Source organism: Leuciscus leuciscus, assembly GCF_965113295.1.
Source record: "Leuciscus leuciscus genome assembly, chromosome: 3".
NCBI classification, from domain to species: domain Eukaryota; kingdom Metazoa; phylum Chordata; class Actinopteri; order Cypriniformes; family Leuciscidae; genus Leuciscus; species Leuciscus leuciscus.
In genome coordinates, this window is record NC_138727.1 from 17,859,054 (window position 1) to 17,881,759 (window position 22,706).

Genomic DNA, 22,706 nt, shown 5'->3' on the forward strand with positions numbered 1-22,706 from the left:
TGATTGCAGTACCAGTTTTGGCCACAATCTTACATACGTTTCCTTTAAATTAATATTTCAGAACATGACTGTTTTTACTGTATTCTTCGATTGAATAAATGCAGCCTGGTTGAGCATAAACATAAAAAATTAAATAAAAATCATACTGACCCTTTGAACAGTAGTGTATTTCCAACTTTAACATGGTACTGAACTGGTAATGTGAAATACTGAAACCCTGCTGAATCACTCACAGCATGTTTTTGTGTATGTTGGATGGATTTTGTCTCTTCAGAACCATCAGCTCCTTGACATTGATGCAGATCGCTCTAATATACGCCGGCTGCTGGGAGATATTCAGATCTCTATCGATGAGTTGCAGGCTCAAGCCTTCAAATATAAAACCTACCAGAAGAACTTTAAGGTCAGTGTGTCTCTCTGTCCAGCAGAGGGCGCATTTTCTGTATTTATTCTCTGCACATTTTGTTTTGAGTTTGTCTGTCTGATCATTATGATATATATATATATATATTTAAAAAATCTGTATTTGTTTATGCAGGTGGAGGTGACTAAATATAACGCTTTAGAGGAACTGACTGCTGAAGTGAAGCTGAAGCAGCTACTCTGGGACTCTCTGGAAGAATGGGAAAATCTAGAGAACAGCTGGTTGCAGGTCATTTTAAGGGGGTCATTTTTTACTTTTGAAATATTTGACTTTTTCCTTTCACTGAAATCCACTTAAGGGTAGTCAAGACACACAAAGCTCCTTACAATTAAACTGCAAAAAAAGAAGGAAAAAAAAGAAAAAAAAGGTGGAAGGCCAGTTCCTCAGTACTGTGGAGCATGGATACAGCAACTAAAGAGTTACTGAGATACACAGTCGTGCTTGTCATAATTATGGCCTTAATCAAGGCATTTTATACTAGACAACTTCAGATGAAGTGTCCCTGCAAATGGTGTGCTGGAAGCCATTTTGAATGAAAGTGTCCTTTAAATGTCAAATGGTCAATTATCTCTTTGATACAGAATAAGTTTGATGAGCTGGACCCAGAATTGCTGAGCAGGCAGGTGATTAAGTTTGGCAAATATGTCAGCCAGCTGGAAAAAGGACTGCCACCAAACAATGTGGTTCCCTGCCTCAAAGAGAATGTGGAGAGTATGCGAGAAAAGGTGGGTCAGGTTGGCACTAATTCCAGTGTGTCATTGCTCTTTAACTGTCTCCTCTTTTGAAGTTGACTGCTGTATTTTGCTTTGGCCCATGGAAAAAAGTCTAAACCCCATAACAAAGTGTTTTTTCAGTGTTCTTTGATGAACAGTTAAAAAAAACAGCATGTATTTGAAATAGGAAGGGTCTGTAACATTATAAATGTCTACTGTCACTTTTGATCAATTTAGTGCAATCTTTCTGAATAGAAGCATCCTGTTTAATAGAAGAAAAAAATGTAGTGAAAAAATTTAGTGTACTGTATGTATGCATCTGTTTATTTAACGTTCTGTGTTTCGTAGTTGCCAGTGATCACAGACCTGCGTAACCCATGTCTGAAAGCTCATCATTGGGAAATGCTGGAGGAAATTGTGGAAGCCAAACTACTGGAAGAGCCACTGACTCTCGCCCTCCTGCAAGAACTCAACATCTTCAACTTTGGACCACAAATACAGGAGGTGAGAGAAACACTGAGGCTCTCAAAACCTACTGATCTACTTTCCTAAACAACACTTTTGGGCATCATAGATGCATTCCAAATTTCCATTTCATGTTGTCTTGGTATGCAGCTCTCTAGGTTTTGAAGTGCAACCTGACAGGAAGGAGTAAATCAGTGTATAGTTGCTAAAGATTCTTCTTTTAACCTTATGAATCCTCTTAAACTCTCAGGTGTCAGCACAAGCCTCAGGAGAAGCATCTCTGGAGAACATTCTGAGAAAGGTAATGGCTATGTTTATAATTCTTAATTTATAAAAACAACATTTATACATGTCCTTATATTCATCTTCACACACACTTACTTTTGATAGATTGAGAAATCCTGGAAGACGACAGAGTTTGTGGTGCTTTCTCATCGGGACTCCAAGGATGTGTTTATCCTCGGAGGAACTGATGATATTCAGGTAGGAATGTATTGGATCCATTGTTCACAGAGTTTTCAGATTGTTAAAACATTAGATTTATGTGTAATTATCATTAAACCTAACTTTTCCTCGCTTATTAGTAATATTTGTATTCTGTTTGTATGAATGTAAATTTTGTAGGTGCTTCTTGATGACAGTATAGTCAATATCGCCACAGTTGCTTCATCACGTTACGCAGGCTCCATCAAGGCCAGAGTAGACAAGTGGCAGAAACAGCTCTTACTTTTCAGCCAGACCTTGGTAATCAGAGTGGTGATCATCAAAAACATTGTTATTTGTTTTGTTTTGTTTTCGATAAATCAAACATTCTCTATCTCTCTTCTACTGTGTTTCTAGGATGAGTGGTTGGTATGTCAGAGAAGCTGGCTTTATCTTGAGAGTATTTTCAGTGCTCCTGACATCCAGAGGCAGTTGTCTGCTCAGTCTAAGTCGTTCCTGCAAGTGGACAAGTCCTGGAAAGAGATTATGAGGAAGGTCAACAGCATGCCCAATGCCCTTCGTGCTGCCACACAGGGTTAGGTTCAGGAAACACACATTAAGCATAGGGCAATCTAATATCTACAACTCAAACGTTAGATTAACACGTTTACATTCAAAATTCTTGTCCAGTGTCAAAAAGTTTGTATCTGCAAAATGGTTCACTATCTAAATGAAAGCTGTAGTTGAAATGCAACAATGAAAAATGGTATATATTATAAATGACTTTCACCAGTGTTGCCCTCTACTCTGTCTCTCCAGGGAATTTGGATATTTTCCAGAAAAATAATTCACTCCTGGAGGAGATACAGAAATGCCTGGAGGATTACTTGGAGTCCAAGAGAGTTATCTTCCCAAGGTGTCTATGCGCACTCACACACGCACAGCAGTTTCTCATCAGAATGCTGATTTCTCTTGATGCTGTGCCATGACTTTACTCATTTCTCTTGGTGGCTCAGGTTCTACTTCCTGTCTAATGATGAACTGTTGGAGATTTTGTCTCAGACGCGAAACCCTCAGGCTGTGCAGCCTCATCTGAGAAAGTGTTTTGATGCAATATCACAGCTGGAGTTTGGCCTGCTTACCCCTACTACACCTGGAGAGAGCGAGACTGGCGAAAAAATACAATACAATAATGACATCTTAGCCATGGTGTCACCTGAGGGAGAAAAGGTCAAGTCTTACTTTTTTTTTTTGTTCAGTGATTTATAAAACGATAAAGCATAGAAATATATATGTGTGTGTCTGTGCTGTAGGTGGCACTGGGGAAAGGGCTGAAGGCTCGTGGAAATGTAGAGGACTGGTTGGGAAAGGTGGAGGAGGCCATGTTCTCCTCTCTTAGGAGACTCAGTAAGGCTGCAATTGCTGACTACCAAAGCAAAGCCAGAGTAGAGTGGGTTGTGGCTGGGCATCCCTCACAGGTTTGTGCTCGCCTAGGTGAGATTGTTTGTGTGTGTCTCTGAGTGTATGAGCGATTCTCACCTGTGATTTTCTGCAGGTGGTGTTGACCATCTCCCAGCTCATGTGGTGCAGAGACATGGACAACTGTCTAGAGGGAGACCATGACCACTATCATGCATTACAAGAATTTGAGCTCACCAACTTTGAGGTAACAACATATTTCTTTCATTGACCAAATTATGTATCTTTGTATGAATGTGTTAGTTACTTTGAAGTTCCCTCGCAAGTAATTTACAGTTTAGGTGAATATATATGTGGTATATTCATGTGGTTTTTGCATACATGTGTGTGTCTGTCTGTTTTATCTTTTGTTGTTTGCATAAACAGAGACTGAATTCTCTTGCTGCTCTGGTCCGTGGGAATTTGCCTAGTCTTCATCGGAACATCATCACAGCTCTCATCACCATAGATGTGCACGCCAGAGACATTGTTACAGAGCTTGTCAAAGAGAAGGTTTGTCTGTTTGCTTCGTCTTGTCACAGGGATGGAGAAAACGTGGCCTGTTTGCAATAGATCAGTAATTCTCAACATAGTTCATCAAGTGATAGAATCAATAGTCTTTTCTGCTCTGTTTTAGAAGTCAGTAAGCTTATTTATTTTATTATTTTATTAATTTTAACCCTGTTGTCCGTGACCATCAGAACAGACCTGTAGTTGTATCAAAATAGGCTGCGACCAATCAGTTGAGAACCACTGCCATACATATGCCAATTATTTACCTATTATGTCTGATAGTTCAAGAGGTTATTGCATATGTGTTTATGTGTTTGTAGGTGGACTCCAGCGATAATTTCGAGTGGCAGAGGCAGTTGCGGTATTATTGGGATTTGACCTTGGATAATTGTGTGGCTCGGATGGCTCTCTCTCAGTATGTCTATGGATATGAATATTTGGGAGCGTGTCCTCGTCTGGTGATAACGCCACTGACGGTACATATATTCACTTTTTTAATGAAGGGGAACAATTATTTTCAGCCCATTTATGATGATTTTATACATACTGTATGCTGTATATATGTTTTGAGTTTTGCCCAAGTATATCAAATAATGTAAATAAATTGGCAATTTGAACAATGATGGCTTTAACTTCATTTCAATCAAATCAAGATTAAAAACAAAAGTAGCTGTAAAAAAATGCACATATTAATTATAGATGCACAATGTAAATGTAGTTATCAAACAACAAATAAAGCTCTGATGGAATTAAAAATCGATTTAGATTTTTTGCCGCTACATTTTAAATATTAAAATGGTGGCATTTATGCCCTCATGGCCAATATCAGTTTGCGTCTTTTCACGTCATAAGAAATACAAGTTTAACAAATACATTTATATTTTTATGCATATATAGAAATTTCAGATCTATGTCAGTGTGGTGTGCGTGATTTATCAGGAGCATGATTGTACTAATAATGTGTGTGTGAACTGCATATATGTTTACTTTTTTAATTTTAGGATCGATGTTACCTCTGCCTAATGGGAGCGCTGCAGCTGGATCTAGGGGGAGCTCCTGCAGGTCCAGCTGGCACAGGCAAAACTGAGACCACTAAAGACCTTGCGAAAGCTCTGGCAATCCAATGTGTGGTCTTTAACTGCTCAGATGGACTCGACTATAAGGTACTAATCTGTCTCTCTTACAGTTCAACTTTTATTTTATTTTTTTTCCTCATCAATTTGTTAAGGAGCTAGACAACCAGTATGACCTAGAGATGCTTGTTTTTCTGTCAAATTAGAGTGAATTCATTCATTGCATTTGTCAATAGGAGGCAGCAGAGCTCCAACTGAAGTTCTCTGTACGTTATAAAAACAACTGTAGACATCTTTCTGAGAGCTTTACCCAGCAGGCTGTCCTTATTTATGGCCAGTGTTTAGTGTTTGCTGGGGGAGTCATATGTCATAAAGATGTTAAAGATTCTGAATAGGCCTTAAAAACAGTCATAGTCATTGTTCACTGTTTGTCTTTTTTTATTCTGTCACCGGAACATTAATTTACCATATAGCTCTTTCTGTTGATCATTCCTTTCCCTGGGGGTTTGCTGGGCTGGGGATTGTTATTTCTGTAGTTCAGTACATGGGTGGCAGGTAGGGCTGTCACTTTTGTGAAAAAATCCTGTTCGATTTTTGAGACATAAGTGTTCATTGAATCGATTGTAAAATTCAAAGTCAGCAATTTTCCTGATGATTTATTGGCGTGAAGTTTTGTGCACAATGACAAACAGGAGGGCAACATTCTCGAAAAACAATAAGCAGTGTGTACTGCCATAACATCAATGAAAAACATTACTGCAGTCTTCAACATGGCTATGTTTACGATTAGAAATGTCAAACAAATTTCGCCTACGTAGGCGATTGTAGACCGTAGCCGAATCTGTATCTGTATGCATGAGACTGTCTCTATACCGGCAGAATTCACATTTTTGTAGTAAAAAGAGAAACATTATGCAGAAGTATAATTTGCTGTTATGTGTGTTTGTCAGAGCCTGCAGTTGCTGTGTGACACGCGTTCGCTGCGGGCGTATAGTGACGAGCTGGATGCGCTCTGAGAAAAGACCGTTAAAATCGATTCCTTATTTTCGTTTTCGAAACTTGTGTTGGTTGGTCCGATCGATTGTGCAAACGATTTTTCGAACGTAAAGTGACAGCCCTAGTGGCACGTGAGAATGACATCCTGTGGATCAGTATAGAGTGCATTAGTGCTCACTTTTTCAGCGGCATTGATTCTGGATGTTTTTTAATAATTCTTTCTATATAACCAAGCCAACCAGTATACAAATACATACAAATATTTAAGTATTTTGACAGAATAGTGAGACAAATTCAATTGCATAATTTCCCATGCATTATGGGAGTGGATGTTCCCTGCAAGATCTTTTGGCACAATTTGCTACTCTATTTGCTGAAATTTCTGTACAGGATAATGGGTAATGTAGTTCCCTATCTGTCAGTTACTTCAATGTGGTGTCGAAGACTGACACTAGGGGTCGCACTTGGGAGCCCCAATCACCTCTTGATAGGCCAATAAGAATTGGCGAATGGAATTTGCATGCACCACTCCCCTGGACATTCGGGTATAAAAGGAGCTAACATGCATACACTCATTCAAATTTGTTCCTCACAGTCATTCCGAAGCAATTCGTTTCCCTGCAATTTCACCTCTAAAGAAGAAGCGGGTCCTGAAAAGAAATATGGCGCATCACAGTGGTGATCTCTCTCAAAGAGCAAGCATAGATTTCTATTTGGTTCCCACATAAAAAAAAAAAAAACACAGCTCAGTGTGGCACGTTCTGAGGACACAAAGCTTCCTTGCTTTCCACCGGCTAGTTCCAGTCAGGGTTCACAGAGCATTGGACAAGGTGTTCCAGTATACCCACAGCCAAGTGGTGTCCTACGCTCTGCAGAACCGGCCCACCGCAGGTATGTCAAACTTGATTGCTCCTCTGGTGCCAGTCGTGCAGAGTTCGGAAGCCTGGCTAGCGCTTCCCAACCTGTCGCGCTGGCTTATCGGGACAGTCAGACTCATCTATGCAATTCAATTGACCAGATGCCCACCGAGGTTCAATGGTGTCCTCTTTACCTCGGTGGCAGGCAAAGATGCCCTTGTCCTGCGTGTGGAAATTGCAGTACTATTGGTGAAGGACAAAATAGAGCCTGTCCCTCCAGCTGAGATGAAGAAGGGTTTCTATAGCCCTTACTTCATCATACCAAAGAAAGTCAGTGGGTTATGAGTCGACCAATCCTAGATCTGTGAGTTCTGAATCAGGCCCTGCACAGGCCCATCTAAATCAGGCCATTCCATTCAAGATGTTGACGCTGACGGACATTCTGATATACGTTCCCCAGCAGGATTGGTTTGCGGTTATAGACCTGAAAGACGCATACTTTTAATGCCTCGATCTTGCTTCAACACACCTTTTCTTCGGTTTGCCTTCGAGGGTCAAGTATTTCAGTACAAGGTCCTCCTTTTGTGACTGTTCCCTGTCACCTTAGCCGCTTTTCCACCGTCAGGCCGAACGGTTTTCATTGCGTAACCGATAGATAGCATAGATAAGTGCAGAGAGCTTTCCCTGGGCCCAGTCTGAGTGTGATGCTGAGTTCTTCTGCAACACTGTTGAGGATTTTGCCCAGCAATTCTTGGCAGTAAAGTAGCAGTCCGAGGATAGCAAAGGAGCACGGGACGAGCCCCCACTTGTTACGACCCCATCTAGGGTGAGGCTGCAACATAAACTGGAATTGGCAACCAAAGATCCTTTGTACACTTATTTACAGAACCACAACTTCAGGGGTGAACAAAGGCCAAAACAACAAACAAACACCAAACAAACTCCTAACAGAAAAACTAAATTCCCTATCAAAAGAAAATAAACTAAAAATACAATAAATTATCCTATCTCCCAATCTAATGCAAAACATGAGAAAACAGTATTTACAAAAGAAATGGGACTCACCCCCTACAGCTTCTAAGTGTGGACAAGATATTTACAAAACTTTACAAAATATACAAAAAAGGAAATTATTGACAGCCACTTATCAATTCAAAACCAAAATTCACACTGCACGCAAAAGGCAGATCAACAGACAAGCTAGCAGTAGCAACACACTGTAGCAAACACACAATAGCATATGTGCAATTGAACAACAGGAAATCACATGTTGAGCAGAGATCCCTCTTCAGGCACTCCAGAGCCTTTTATTGTCCCTTGGTCCCATTAGCACCAATCACATCGAGAGAGAGAGAGAGAGAGAACCAGAGAGAGAGAGAACCAGAGAGAGAGAGAACCAGAGAGAGAGGACCAGAGAGAGGACCAGCAAAGCAACACAATACGTCACGTTTCAACAAATTTCTGCACCACTAAACTTCAAATTACAGATTTTTTGGGTGTGACAGAGTAGCACATCTACAGTACACATCACTCATAGGATTTTCTACAGTCTTTTGGGGAAATTCCTTATGTCCATCCAAATCATTACCTAGAATAAGGTACACCATCAACAGGAATTCTGGAGCATACACCAGTTTGCACTTATCCATTTTGAACCATGAGAGACTGCTGTTTGCTCCTGTCTCTCTCAATATGGTGATCGGTGTAGGTTTTGAATTCTTAGTGAGTGCTACTGATCCAGACAACATGAAAGGCTTTTAGAAAGAACACTGAGTTGATAAAGAGGAAGAATCTAAGACAGGGTGAACAGATGCAACACCAACACATCTGGATTGATCAGAGGGATTACTCCGTTTCCTATAAAATGATCTTGCTCAAGACAGTAGAAACAAACACACATTTTACCACTATAATGGTGGGCAGACTTGTGTTTTTTCATACAGTGTTGAGCAAAGATCATTGCCATTATAATCGCTGATGCTGTCAATTACAATGCGAGGTACACAAGCTGCACTCTTGTGAAAACTCCCATTATAATCAATGAAGCTGTGCATTGAATCTCTTATTGCCATCATGTTTATACTTTGTTGGTAATAATGAAAGGATTCGCAAGACAGGCATGATTTTTGGCCAATAATCTTGAAATAGCCAAACATAAGCTGATTAATCAACCTTGCCAAATTGGCGCTGCAGCGTATTTATCATAGTCATTGCACTTACGACAATTGCTTATGGTTTAACTCTTATGCATTACCTTTAAGGTGAACATATGTAAATGTAATATGTAAATATTCACTCTGTGATAGTGTTATGGTACAAATAGTATGAGTTTTCAACTATTTGTTTATTAATTACTTTTGCTATGTCATATTGTAATGCTATGTACTACTATATTTTCATTCTAAGCCCTTAGGGGGTTCAGTATTCAGCTTGCTACAAGTGTTATATGGCATTTGTGTGTTCAGATGATGGGGACGTTCTTCAGTGGTTTGGCTCAGTCAGGTGCCTGGTGCTGCTTTGATGAGTTCAATCGCATCAACATCGAGGTACTGTCAGTCATCGCTCAACAACTCATCACTATCAGAAATGCCAAGGCAGCCAAGGTAAAGCACATACACACTCACATATGCATGTACAGTATCATATGCTCACAAACAAGTACTTATACTGGAATTTTTTGTAACTGCATGTGTCTGGATTGTGATTATTTTCTGCAGCTAACTCATTTCACGTTTGAGGGAAGAGAGATAAAATTGGTGATGACGTGTGCTGCCTTCATCACTATGAACCCTGGTTACGCAGGCAGAACCGAACTCCCTGACAACCTGAAAGCCCTTTTCCGACCCATAGCCATGATGGTGCCCAACTATGCTCTTATCGCTGAGGTGTGTGATTAAACCTCCTGATCTGATCCCAGTAATGATGATAAACCACACTAGGTGGAGAGGTCAGAGATTGCACTGCTCACCTAATGTGTGTACTCATTAAAAGCTTTTCTCTGTTCATGTGTGTGCGTTAAGGCTAATTCACACTGCACTGACAGACCAATGGAAACAGACACATTCTTCTGGATTTGTTGGATCAGAGTGTCATCAGTCTGAGTCTGTTGCCACTTGTTTTCCACTTGTTGCCACAGCACTTGTTTTCGCAGATTAAACATTGTCGGGTAGTGGAATGTTCGAGAAGTGATGTGCTGTAATCTGGTGATTGTCTGCTTCATTCGACGTCTGTTGGTGCAGTGAGAATTAGCCTTTCCTGAGAGGAAACTGGTGTCTTAACACTGTGATTTGCTGTTTGTAAATTTCCACAATTCATTGGTTAGAAAATGTACTTTTAACTTCAATACACACTTTATTCCCTGTGTAAAATTATGAAATGATGAAGTAATTTGGAGCATTTAGAGCAGAGGTGCCTAAACCTCTTACTGCAAAGGCCAAAAATCATACCTGATCAAGTGCTTTAGGCCAAAAGTAAATATTGCATTATATCTGACTTAAAATCACTTATATACTCTAGCATGTCTATATTAGAATGTCTTATCTGACAATCCAAACAGTTCTACAGTATCTTTAACCTGAAAACCTCTCTCTCTCCCTGTAGGTGATCTTGTACTCTGAGGGCTTTGAGTCTAGTAAGACTCTTGCTAGGAAGATGACTCAGATGTACAAGCTCTGCAGTGAGCAGCTCTCTCAGCAGGATCACTATGACTTTGGCATGAGAGCTGTCAAATCTGTGCTGGTCATGGCAGGGTGAGGCATTCAGGGTTGATCTCTGCTCTTTTTCTACAGCACAAACACATTTTCACATTACTCAATGAGTCAATCTCACACACTACCGTTCAAAAGTTTGGGGTTGGTACAAATTATAATTTTTTTTTATGTCCAAGGTTGCATTTATTTAATCAAACTCTCAGTAAAAAAATGTTGTTGTTTTTTATTGTGAAATATTGCTACAACTTAATAGGGCTGGGTATCGATTCAGATGTTACAATTCGATTCGATTTCGATTCTCGATTCGATTTTCGATTTCGATTCTAAATTCGATTTCGATTCCACTCAATGAATATAGATTTAATACAAATTTTATATTTATAAATAAAAAAAAGAACAGTGAACATAAGTTTACAAGTGGTTAATTAATAAAAAGAAATTAAGAGCTACAAACCTGTATATTAAACTTTTTTATTTTAGGTACACTTGGGTACATTAAAACAGAACCCAACTCTATATTTCAAATGCATACAATGAATAGACTCGCAAAATTGCTGCTGAAAATTGGACAAGTCAGAACAGTCGCAAGCCTTGATCAAACAGGTTAACAATCCTCTCATAAAGCCATTAAAAAAAAACTTGCATATCATATTTACCTGTGCCCTTCCTGTCTAACAGGTAGGACATATACAGAAATTGAATAAAGTTATTAAACAGTCTGCGATGCATTAATTATAAAGTATATATAGACTAATCCTTATTAAAGTTAAAAAAGTTCTTTAGTCAAGAGCAGTGAGTGTTTTTCTCTGTTCCCTTTGTTCCCTTTCAAGGGAACTCCCGTTGCGTCGAAAAGCTGACGCTATGGGAACGCTTTGCGTGATGACGTCTTGAAGCACATGTAAAATCAGTCCAATGGTGTGGCGGAACGTCAGAGGCGGGTGACGTCACGTACCAGGAAGCTATAAAAGCCGGCCCGAAACAGAAAACGAAAGCTTTCTGAGTCTTCAGTTGCGCTCTGTGTTGAATCTGTCCTTGTTATTTGGTGTTGTCTGTCTATATTATATATATATATTCAGTATGGCGAGCAAGCAGCAGTTTAGAGTGTGTGTCCATCCCTGCCCGCGTTATTTAACGGGAGGTGATACTCACACTCTTTGTGTTGTTTGTTTGGGTGAGGAGCATGCCCAGTCAGCACTCGAGGGTGGTGACTGTGTGCATTGCGACGCGCTTCCATTGCGCACGCTCCGATCCCGCTTGGCTCGGTTCAATCCCGATCGCGTTCCCGAGGGCTCGGGTCCCGCCGCGGCTGAGGCTCGGCGGCGATCTCAGACCTGGGGTTCGCAAATGGATCTGTCAGTGGATGTTGAGACGGGCTCTGCCTTATCTCAGCATCAATCTGACAGATCCAGTGCCTCTCATCAGGGTGTGGAAGCACGCATTGCGGTTTCTTCCCCCCCGATAGAGGCACCAATACTGCAACTGTCCAGCTCTGAGGAGTTGGATGTTGTGAGTATTGAAGCTGAGTCTGAGGATTCGCCACCTCAGTCTCATGCGTTTGAGGAACTGCTCGATGTTATTACTAGAGCAGTTGACAGACTATCTATTGAGTGGCCAGAGGATAGGCAGGACGTTCGTTCGAAAAGTAAGCTCGACGAACGCTTCCTGCCATCTCGTACACAGCCTCAGCGAAGAAGCCTTCCGTTTTTCCCCGATCTCCACACCGAGGTGTCGAAATCGTGGGGAAAACCGGTTTCATACAGAGTGTATGCACCACAAACATCCCACTATTCTTCCATTCACAAATATAAAGAATATGGTTATGGGGAGATGCCGAAGGTGGAGGAGACGCTTGCGAGCTATCTCTCTCCAGCAACGGCATCTTCCCTGAAAGCTCCTTCACTTCCCTCTAAGCCAGTAAAATTCACATCATCTCTGGTTCATAAATCGTATGCAGCCGCTGGTCAAGCTGCAGCGTGTCTGCATACGATGTCTATTATGCAAGCCTATCAGGCAGAATTATTGGGGGATTTAGAGGAGGGCGGGGGAATTGGTCCTGACACAGTGGCTGAACTACGCAGAGCCACAGATCTGTCTCTCAGGGCCACCAAGGAGACCGCTAAATCAATCGGGCGGTCTATGGCAGCCCTGGTGGCCACTGAGAGGCATCTGTGGCTCAATTTGAGCGATATAAAAGAGAAAGAAAAGCACGTTCTCTTAGATGCTCCGGTTTCCACTGTGGTTTATTTGGTGATGCAGTAAACAGTGCGGTAGCTAAATCTCAGGAAGCTGCTAAACAGGCAGCTGCATTACAAAAACTTCTCCCCCGCCGTTCTTTCATTGAGGCTGCTGAGCGGGAGCAGCCTCACTCCTCTAAAAAGAGCGCTGAACATCGTGCCACTCAAAAACAGAGTGTGTCCTCTCGTGCTCCCCCACAAAAATCTCGGGGACACGGAGGGCGCTCTCAAACCCAGCAGTCTTCGAGGGGTAAAACGGATCTGCGGACCGTTATTACCGCCAAGAAGGCTGCTGGGAAAAAGTCCTGATGTCTGAGGGCTCAGGACAAATGAGGGTAGTCCCCCCGAAGCAGAGCGGTTAACACCTCTTTTCACGGTGCCCGTCTCTCTTCGGTGCCCTCAGGGGACCGTTCTGCCAACCCTGCCACCTCTGGTGTTACAGGGCGCAGCGGTCTCCGGCGAGCACATATCTCAAGGTCCACCCGGAAACGTAGTGGCCTCGGGATGCCCGCCCCCTCTGAGGAGGGTGCTAGAGCAGTCTGTTTGGTCGTTCCCTGCCGGTGCGCCGTTACAGGGCGACGAACCGACTACTCAACAGCAGGAGAAAAATACGGTGCCGTCTCTCTTCGGTGCCCTCAGGGGACCGTTCTGCCAACCCTGCCGCCTCCGGTGTTACAGGGCGCAGCGGTCTCCGGCGAGCACATATCTCAAGGTCCACCCGGAAACGTAGTGGCCTCGGGATGCCCGCCCCCTCTGAGGAGGGTGCTGGAGCAGTCTGTTTGGTCGTTCCCTGCCGGTGCGCCGTTACAGGGCGACGAACCGACTACTCAACAGCAACAAAATCCAGAAACCAGTCTCGAGAGACTGGTACCTCTAGTAGAATCTTTGACAGCGTGGAAGCTACTGTCAAATGTTTCTCGTTGGGTCCTGCAGACCGTGGAAAAAGGGTATTAGATACAATTCTATTAACGCCCACCGCGGTTTATGGGGGTCCTGCCCACAGTGGTGGGCCCCGAGCAGGTTCTGGTTATGGAACAGGAAGTAAACACTCTGTTAGAGAAAGGGGCCATAGAATATGTACCCCCCTCCAACAGGGAAACCGGGTTTTACAACCGGTACTTCATAGTTCCAAAAAAGGACGGGGGATTGCGTCCCATTTTAGATCTTCGAGTTCTGTACGAGTACATGCAGCTCAAGTTCAAAATGTTAACCTTGAGACAAATCGTGCCACAGATCTGGTCCGAGGACTGGTTTGTCACGATAGACCTCAAGGACGCATATTTCCATCCGTCCGTGTCATTGGAAGTTCCTGAGGTTTGCTTTCGGGGGCAAAGCATACCAATATCGAGTTCTTCCATTCGGCCTAGCTTTATCACCCCGCACTTTCACCAAATGCGTGGATGCAGCTCTGGCGCCTCTGCGCCTCCGGGGTATTCGCATCACGAACTACATCGACGATTGGTTGATTTTAGCTCAGTCGCATTAGATGGCGGTTCAACATCGAGATGTTGTTCTCGCCCATATGAAAGAGTTGGGGTTACGGCTGAACGCCAAGAAGAGTGTGCTTTCTCCATTTTAGAGGACCACTTTTTTAGGCGTGGTTTGGGATTCAGTGTCGATGCAGGCGCGCCTGTCATCGCCACGCTTCGATTCCATCCTGGCAGCTGTGAGAAGTGTAAAGCTAGGCCAGCTACTCACTGTCAAACAGTTCCAGAGACTGTTGGGTCTCATGGCAGCAGCTTCCAACGGGATACCTTTTGGACTGCTGCACATGAGGCCCCTGCAGTGGTGGCTCAGGACCAGAGGGTTTTTCCCCGAGGGGCAACCCATTTCGCACAATCAAGGTCACGCGGTGATGCCTACGTGCCTTGGTTATGTGGAAGAAACCTTGGTTCCTGTCCCAGGGCCCAGTGCTGGGAGCTCCTTGTCGTCGCAAACTGCTAACGACGGATGCTTCCCTCACGGGTTGGGGAGCGATCCTGAGGGTCGCTCATCTCAAGGTCTGTGGGAAGACCATCATCGTTCCTGGCATTCTATAGCCTAGAGATGTTAGCTGTCTTCCGGGCTCTGAGGAGCTTTATCACAGGTCTCAGGGGACACCATGTGTAGTACATACGGACAACACGTCGGTAGTCGCCTATATCAAGGGGGTTTGCGCTGGCATGCCATATCCTCTTGTGGTCCCAGGGGAAGTTGCTGTCACTCAAGGCAGCCTACATCCCCGGGGTCCAGAATATAGGAGCAGACACTCTGTCGAGACAGGGGCCGAGGCCCGGGGAATGGTGGCTCCACCCCCGAGGTGGTGGAGCTGATATGGAAATTATAAGTGGATCTGTTTGCGTCTCGAGAGACGTCTCACTGTCCACTTTGGTTCTCCTTCACGCATCCAGCTCCTCTGGGACTGGATGCTATGGTACAGACGTGGCCGAGGCTACGTCTGTACGCCTTTCCCCCAGTTGCTCTGCTCCCGGGAGTTCTGGAAAGAGTTCGCAGGGACCGGGTTTGCCTGCTTTTTATAGCCCCGCGCTGGCCGGGCAGAGTATGGTTTCCCGATCTTGTGTCCCTCCTCGACGGGCATCCTCTGGAGTTACCCGTCAGGAGGGACCTTCTGTCCCAGGCAGAGGGCTCGATATTTCACCCTCGGCCAGAACTGTGGAACCTGTGGGCTTGGCCTCTGAGGGGGCCCAGCTCATAGAGTCAGGTCTCTCAACCGAGGTTGTTGAGACCATTCTACAGTCCAGAGCTCCCTCCACGAGGAAACTTTATGCCCTGAAGTGGAGAGTATTCACTTCTTGGTGTAGTGACCGTCGGTTGGACCCAGTCCACTGCCCAATTGGTACAGTGCTGGAGTTCCTGCAGGAACGGTTCACTGCAGGTCTGACCCCGTCCACTTTAAAGGTCTATGTGGCGGCCATAGGTGCTTACCACAGTCCTTTGGGTGGAATGTCTGTGGGGAAAGACCCCTTGGTATCTCGTTTCCTTCGTGGCACTTGGAGGTCCTCCTCCCTTTCGAAATCGGACCAGGAGGCGAATAATTTGCTTTGCCCTGTTCGGGCGTTAGACGCGTATGTCCACAGAGCTGCCCTGTGGCGTAAAAGTGACTTTTGCTCCCCTAACAAGGGAGGTCCAGTGTCTAAGCAAAGGATGAGCAAGTGGGTGGTTGAGACTATCTCACTGGCTTATGAGGCGGCTGGACAGCCTTCTCCTTTGGCTGTCCGGTCGCTCTCTACTAGGAGTATGGCGGCCTCTAAGGCCCTTATATCAGGAGTATCGTTACAGGACGTCTGTGATGCGGCAGGCTGGTCCTCACCGCACACCTTCGTCAGGTTCTACTCTCTGGATTTAGACTCTACTCTAGGGTCTCATGTTTTGTCTTCTTAGTGCTGCTCACATGATTACACACAGGACAGACATTTGTAGCTATGGAGGCGTTGGTATAGACGTTCCCATAGCGTCAGCTTTTCGACGCAACGGGAGTTCCCTTGAAAGGGAACGCCTCGGTTACGACTGTAACCTCGGTTGCCTGAAGAGGGAACGAGCGTTGCGTCGCCTTGCCATATCTCCTTCATGCCTGTCAGCGCGACTTCAGACTTTACGAAGCTTTCGTTTTCTGTTTCGGGCCGGCTTTTATAGCTTCCTGGTACGTGACGTCACCCGCCTCTGACGTTCCGCCACACCATTGGACTGATTTTACATGTGCTTCAAGACGTCATCACGCAAAGCGTTCCCATAGCGTCAGCTTTTCGACGCAACGCTCGTTCCCTCTTCAGGGAACCGAGGTTACAGTCGTAACCGAGGCGTTCTTTGATTAACTTTAACGACAGAGATAATTAGTGGCTACTGTGTACTGTCCCTTTAAGACTAGCCGCTGCTGACAGAGACGCGGATCTCACACGCGCCTCATTCTCTCGCGAGTCACAACTCTTCACGTTCATCATAAGACTGCTCTTATGTTATGAAGATACTCGACAAAAAGACATTTTGGCATAATTGTGTGTGTTATTGTTCGTTCAAGCGCGAAAGAAAACTGTATTCTGGGCGGTCTTGTGCGCACGCACGATATCAGCGCGAGTCTTTCTGTGTGTCACAGTCAGGACATTCACAGGCAGCGAGCTCTTTTTTGTCTTGTCGCGCATGAATGGTTTAAAAACATTTGCATGAATAAGAGCGGGATCATGTAACACTAGCCAAAGGATGACAAAAATGAACAGATGCTGCGTTAAATGCGTTAAATTTGTTTATTTCATATAAAATAACAGCATTTTGCGTCATATAATTGCGTAGGCTTGACATCGTGATTGCGATATGATTAATCGTGCAGCACTAGTTGAGGTTATTTTATGATTAAGATAAAACAAACATAAAATCTCACAGCATTAGCTATAAAATGGAGTTTGCAAGCCTATGAACAGTGGAGGAAAACTAATACTGGCTTTTGGGTAATAGATAAATAAATATGGAAAAAATCGATTCGTGGCGTTTGAGAATCGATTTTGAACCGACCACATTTTAAAAAACGATTAATTGAAAAATCTCTTTTTTTGCCCAGCCCTACAACTTAATATAACTGTTTTCTATTTCCATATAATTTAAAATGTAATTTATTCCTGTGATGGCAAAGCCATTGCTCCAGCCCAGGGTCAGTGTCACATGATCCTTCAGAAATCAATAATTGTGCTGCTTAATATTTTTGTGGAAACCATGACACATTTTTTCAGGATTTTTTGATGAATTGAAAGGTTAAAAGAACAACATTATTTGAAATAGAAATCTTTTGTAACTTTAAATTAATCTAAAGTGACAGAAAAGACATGTACTGTATAATGATCTTTCAACAATGAACATTACATAAATAGCGTAAATCAGTCTTGGAAAGTGTTTGTTTAGGCCAGGCTTTTCTAGGCCACTCTTGTCTTCTCACACTTTTATTGCCTTTGTTTTATAAACAAGTCAACCTTTGATTGAGAATTAATTTGCACATGCTCAGTCTCAGTTAGTGATGTGTTTGGGTAAATACAGTTATGCAAGAAACCTCTAAGCAGATCATGGCCAACAGCAAGTCTTCAGTGTGTGTTAACCGCATGTCACTGGCACATTTTATTAGCACTCAGGTTTTATGTGCAGTATAACTTCACTTCCTTGTCCCTTTATTACACTGTGTTCTTCCGTGGTTCAAAATGTCTGTCTTTAAATCAGTTTGATTTAGGCTACTAAACTATTTACAAGAATATATGAACAGCTGTAGCGAGAGTGTTTAAAAGGTGAGAGTAAATTTGAACACCATATTCTGTGTAAATTACTGATATGGAATTAATACAGGCTGTTTAATAGCTTGGATGTCTTTTATGATTCCCACAGTACTAATTAGTGGTACTTATCAAGGCATGAATGACACCTTGAATCATGTGTCTTGTTGAGGAGAGGTGTGAATTGATCCTTAAAACATTAAAATGTGTGAAAAAATCCCCTAAGCCAGGAAGCAGCCACATAGCAACCATCTAGAAATGACCTAGCAACCACCCTAGCAAAACCACCTACAACATCCTAATATTGTGGCGGGCAAGCACCACTTACCTCATATTTTCCACCCTAGCAACCACATAGCAATGCACTAAAAGCACTCACAGAGCACTCACAGAGCATCGCTTCCATTTTCTTCAGAAAATGTAAAAATCTTGTTTAATTTGTGAATGCCATCTATAATAAGATCTATCGTGTGATGTCCTGTGTGCATGCAGTGTAAAAATACTGAGAGAATCCAATGTTTTTGTGCTGCAAGTTGTGTATCCCTGCTCATTTTTTCTGAACAACTGTTAATATGTTATTTATTATGTGTGTGTGGTGTTCAGGTCATTAAAAAGAGAAAACCCTCAGTTAAGCGAGGATGTTGTGCTGATCAGAGCTCTGCGAGATTCGAACCTTCCCAAGTTCCTCAAAGATGATGCAGTGCTTTTCAGGTGACCACAGGTTTTTAATATCTCACGTGGAAAAAAAGGTAGTAAAAACAGTAATATTTTTTTTTATTGATGACAAAGCGGAATTTTCTGCAGCCTTTACTACAGACTTCCGAGTCACATGATCCCTCAGAAATCATTCTAATATACTGATTTGGTGCTCAAGTAGTTATTTTTTTATAATCAATGTGTGTATTATTTTCAGGATTCTTTGATGGAAAAAAAAAAGTTTAAAAGATCTGCATTTATCTGAAGTAGAGATCTTTTGAAACATTATTAATGAGAGAATACGTGAGGAAGGACATACAGAAATCTTTGGACATTTTTTGTTTCCCATGATGAAAACAGCTTATAAATCATACTAAATTTGGGTTTTTTGAAAATGTAAAATGCAGAATGTTTTATTTAAATCCTAAAACACAAAAACCTACATACACACAGTATGTGTGTGTGTGTTTGTGTGAGAGAGAGATAGATGGTTATTGACCATGGCACCCACCATGAGGGGGAGCCACCATTACGTAGAATAAAATAGCTTTTTCTATCTCATGTGTACATTATTTAAGTCATATTTGTCAGAAGTACCATTAATTTCTTTAGATATAAAGTAAAAAAATAAAACCTTTTTGTAATTCAGTGAAATTAAGTGTGACTTTAAAGTCCAAGGACTTCTCGGGGCCACTATATTTGTGTGTGAATACCCACTCTTTTTCCCTTAGTGGAATCCTGTCAGACCTCTTCCCTGGCGTCGCCATCCCAGAGCATGACTACGGTGTCCTGCAGTCTACCATTCACTCATCTCTGTGCCAACGCTCCCTCCAGCCCCTCCCATGCATCATAAGCAAGGTCATCCAGCTGTACGAGACCATGCTGGTCCGCCATGGGGTAATGCTCGTGGGGCCTGCCGGGAGTGGCAAGACTACTGTCTATCGTGTGCTGGCAGACACCTTGGATACCCTGCATCACGCTGGCCACCAAAATCCCTTCTACCGCCCTGTTAAGACCTATGTGCTCAACCCAAAGTCAGTGAGCATGGGCGAGCTTTACGGGGAGGTGAACCCGCTGACGCTGGAATGGCGGGATGGTCTGATGGCGCTTTCTGTGCGGGCAGCAGTTCAGGACTTCAGTGATGACCACAAATGGGTGATCAGTGATGGCCCGGTGGATGCACTGTGGATTGAGAATATGAACACAGTCCTGGATGATAATAAGATGCTCTGCTTGGCCAACAGTGAAAGGATTAAGCTCACACCTTCCATACACATGTTGTTTGAGGTGAGATGCGCAAAGGTGCACATGTTCCCCGTTTGTTAAATTCCACATGCATTTCCCGCTTTTAACTAGAGGCTAGTCACGTACGCTTACATGCCACGCTTTTCTCAATCAGGTTCAAGACCTGGCAGTGGCATCTCCTGCCACAGTAAGCCGTTGCGGGATGGTGTACATTGACCCAGAGGAGCTTAAGTGGATGCCGTATGTTCAAACGTGGCTTACAGGTTTAGCCGAGAAGGTGAAGCCATTAAAACTCTCTGAGGACTCACAAAGCAGAGTGTTCACATTGTTTTACAGTCACGGACGCATTAGAAAGAGTCTTAATTAATAGTTTTATAGGCAAACCTTAAAGAGGTTGGACTTAGAATGTCTTTTAGTTTGTTTTTACCATCTGGGAAATGTGTGTGTTTTTCTTTTTCTTTTTTAGATTACAGAGCCTGTACGTGGCTATCTGATGGAGCTGTTTCAAAAATATGTGGAGAAGGGCCTGCAGTTTGTTTCAAAGCACTGTGTTCAGGCCATTGGACAGGTGGACATTAGTAAAGTCACAACCCTCTGCTGCCTATTGGAAGCGTTACTGTTCAGCAATGGAGCCCCTAACCTCAATATGGTATTATGCATCATAGCTATCACCAAAATTAATCATTAACATATTTTAGAAAGCTTCTACAGGACGTCTAATTGATAATGTGGTTAAAGACAAAAAAAGTAAAACCTAGTAGATCTACACTAACCATCTACACTACTGTTCAAGGTAGTTCAAGGTTTGTTTGTTTTTGAAAGAAAGAAATTAATAATTGTATTTAGCTAGGATGCATTCAATTCATAATAAAATATAATTAATACTTGCTTATAAAGCAAATATAAAATAATGAATAGTAAAATGTTATAATGTTACAAAAGATCTTTATTTGAAATAAATGCTAGTGGTTTCTTGGTTTCTCGCCTTTGAGAAAAATGCGGAAATATAAGGATTCAGAGAGGAGTGGGAACTTGAGTTGTAAGTTAAATACCACAAATTAAAACCCTGGACTGGCACAGTTCAGAACATTCAGACCCCAAAACTGCTGTACACTCGTAACACTCTCATATCAACATTCAGTAGTGTCTCATATCAATTTCAGTAGAAATTGCAGTGCGGTGATATCCATCTATTTAATTTATGTGCTTTTTGTGTATGTATTTGTAGGAGTCCAGCAAGTTGAGCAATATGTTATGTCAGACGTTTGTGTTCTGCTACCTGTGGGCAGTGGGCGGTAATTTGATTGACAGCCACTGGGACACATTCGACACCTTTGTCAGGCGGCAGTTTGAGGACAACAGTGATACAAAGGTAAAGGAATAAATGTAAAATGCAATGTAATGCATAGGAACATTTCATATACTCTGAAATCTCAGATCATTTTGATTAACCTGTGAAGTATGCTTAGATTTATGGAAATTTATCAGTGAGCATATCTGGGAATTTCTGTTTTATTGCCTTAATTTATGACAATCATATTAGCTTTCTAATAGCATTTTGTTCAGGAAAAGACCATTATGTGCTACAAGATTTGGATGAACATGTTTAGTTCTCTACAGATCTGCACCCATAATGTTTTCATAATTTTACATAATTCAAAAGGTAATAATTTTTGTTTCTCTAGTCCCATCTGAATGTATTCTCAATGGCCATACAGTAGCTATTTCTGTTAAACAACTGATGTGGAACATTGAAGACACTGCAAACCTCCTCTGGGCTTTGACCCTGAAAAGAGCACACTGACCTGACTGATAGGTCATTGTAAATTATATATGGCACCTGACTGGTTCAATTCTTTTTATATAGACAGCTGTGTCTTGTCTCGTGTGTCAGTCACATTCATAAATGTGACCTCAGGAATATTTAATGGGAAATAGATTGAAGAAAAACAATATGCCCCAGACATTTGTATAAGGATTAAGGGAAGGTGTGTTTATTTCAGAAGCTCGGAATGCAGTGGAGAGTGTCATTATTAGTATTCCACAGAGCAAGACAGAATGATCCAGGGAGGAGGGGCGGGCAGAAGAATAGGAAGTGGTTAATTTGAAATGAACAAGGGTATTAGAACCTGCCCTTATAATACAGACTCCCAAAACACATTTTTTTCTTTTTTCTTCTCTGACTCTTGCTATTACTGTTATACTTATTTGAACAAATCCCCTTATAATTATTAAATTGAAGCATCTAAGCCTACCTACAGCATCCATCCATCCATCGTCCATCCATCCATCCATCCATCCATCCATCCATCCATCCATCCATCCATCCATCCATCCATCCATCCATCCATCCATCCATCCATCCATCCATCCATCCATCCATCCATCCATCCAAATTGACAAAAATTGGTTGTTGCATCCTCAAAACTGTTTCTCACACACAACTATTGAGAAAACCTGAAATACAGAGCACAAACCATATGGACTACCTTTAGTGTGTTTTATGTTGTCGTTTTAGGAACTTGACCTGTCCCCATTTACTTTCATTTCACGAAAAATAGCATTTTAAATGTAATACATAATTTAGTGACCTCTCTCTCTCTCTCTCTCTCTCTCTCTCTCTCTCTCTCTCTCTCTCTCTCTCTCTCTCTCT

The 22,706-nt window shown here is 42.5% G+C and overlaps 1 protein-coding gene and 1 long non-coding RNA gene across 2 annotated transcripts in view; both read left to right on the plus strand.

Moving 5' to 3' along the window:
* Positions 1-22,706, plus strand: part of dnah6 (dynein, axonemal, heavy chain 6) — a 127,018-nt gene that overhangs the window by 35,777 nt on the left and 68,535 nt on the right. Inside the window, exons 17-39 of the mRNA XM_082164569.1 lie at positions 275-403; positions 539-652; positions 1,006-1,149; positions 1,486-1,641; positions 1,853-1,903; positions 1,993-2,085; positions 2,227-2,346; positions 2,443-2,620; positions 2,845-2,941; positions 3,042-3,255; positions 3,339-3,503; positions 3,581-3,691; positions 3,871-3,996; positions 4,317-4,472; positions 4,998-5,159; positions 9,388-9,525; positions 9,640-9,807; positions 10,523-10,671; positions 18,716-18,823; positions 19,540-20,095; positions 20,208-20,330; positions 20,520-20,702; positions 21,282-21,425. Coding sequence (XP_082020695.1) covers positions 275-403; positions 539-652; positions 1,006-1,149; positions 1,486-1,641; positions 1,853-1,903; positions 1,993-2,085; positions 2,227-2,346; positions 2,443-2,620; positions 2,845-2,941; positions 3,042-3,255; positions 3,339-3,503; positions 3,581-3,691; positions 3,871-3,996; positions 4,317-4,472; positions 4,998-5,159; positions 9,388-9,525; positions 9,640-9,807; positions 10,523-10,671; positions 18,716-18,823; positions 19,540-20,095; positions 20,208-20,330; positions 20,520-20,702; positions 21,282-21,425 — 3,585 coding nt within the window. The remainder of the gene's footprint in view (positions 1-274; positions 404-538; positions 653-1,005; positions 1,150-1,485; positions 1,642-1,852; positions 1,904-1,992; positions 2,086-2,226; positions 2,347-2,442; positions 2,621-2,844; positions 2,942-3,041; positions 3,256-3,338; positions 3,504-3,580; positions 3,692-3,870; positions 3,997-4,316; positions 4,473-4,997; positions 5,160-9,387; positions 9,526-9,639; positions 9,808-10,522; positions 10,672-18,715; positions 18,824-19,539; positions 20,096-20,207; positions 20,331-20,519; positions 20,703-21,281; positions 21,426-22,706) is intronic.
* LOC309495053 lies at positions 16,672-17,321 on the plus strand. Its single transcript, XR_014204527.1, has 2 exons — positions 16,672-16,870; positions 17,151-17,321. It is a non-coding gene; the product is annotated as an uncharacterized lncRNA (long non-coding RNA).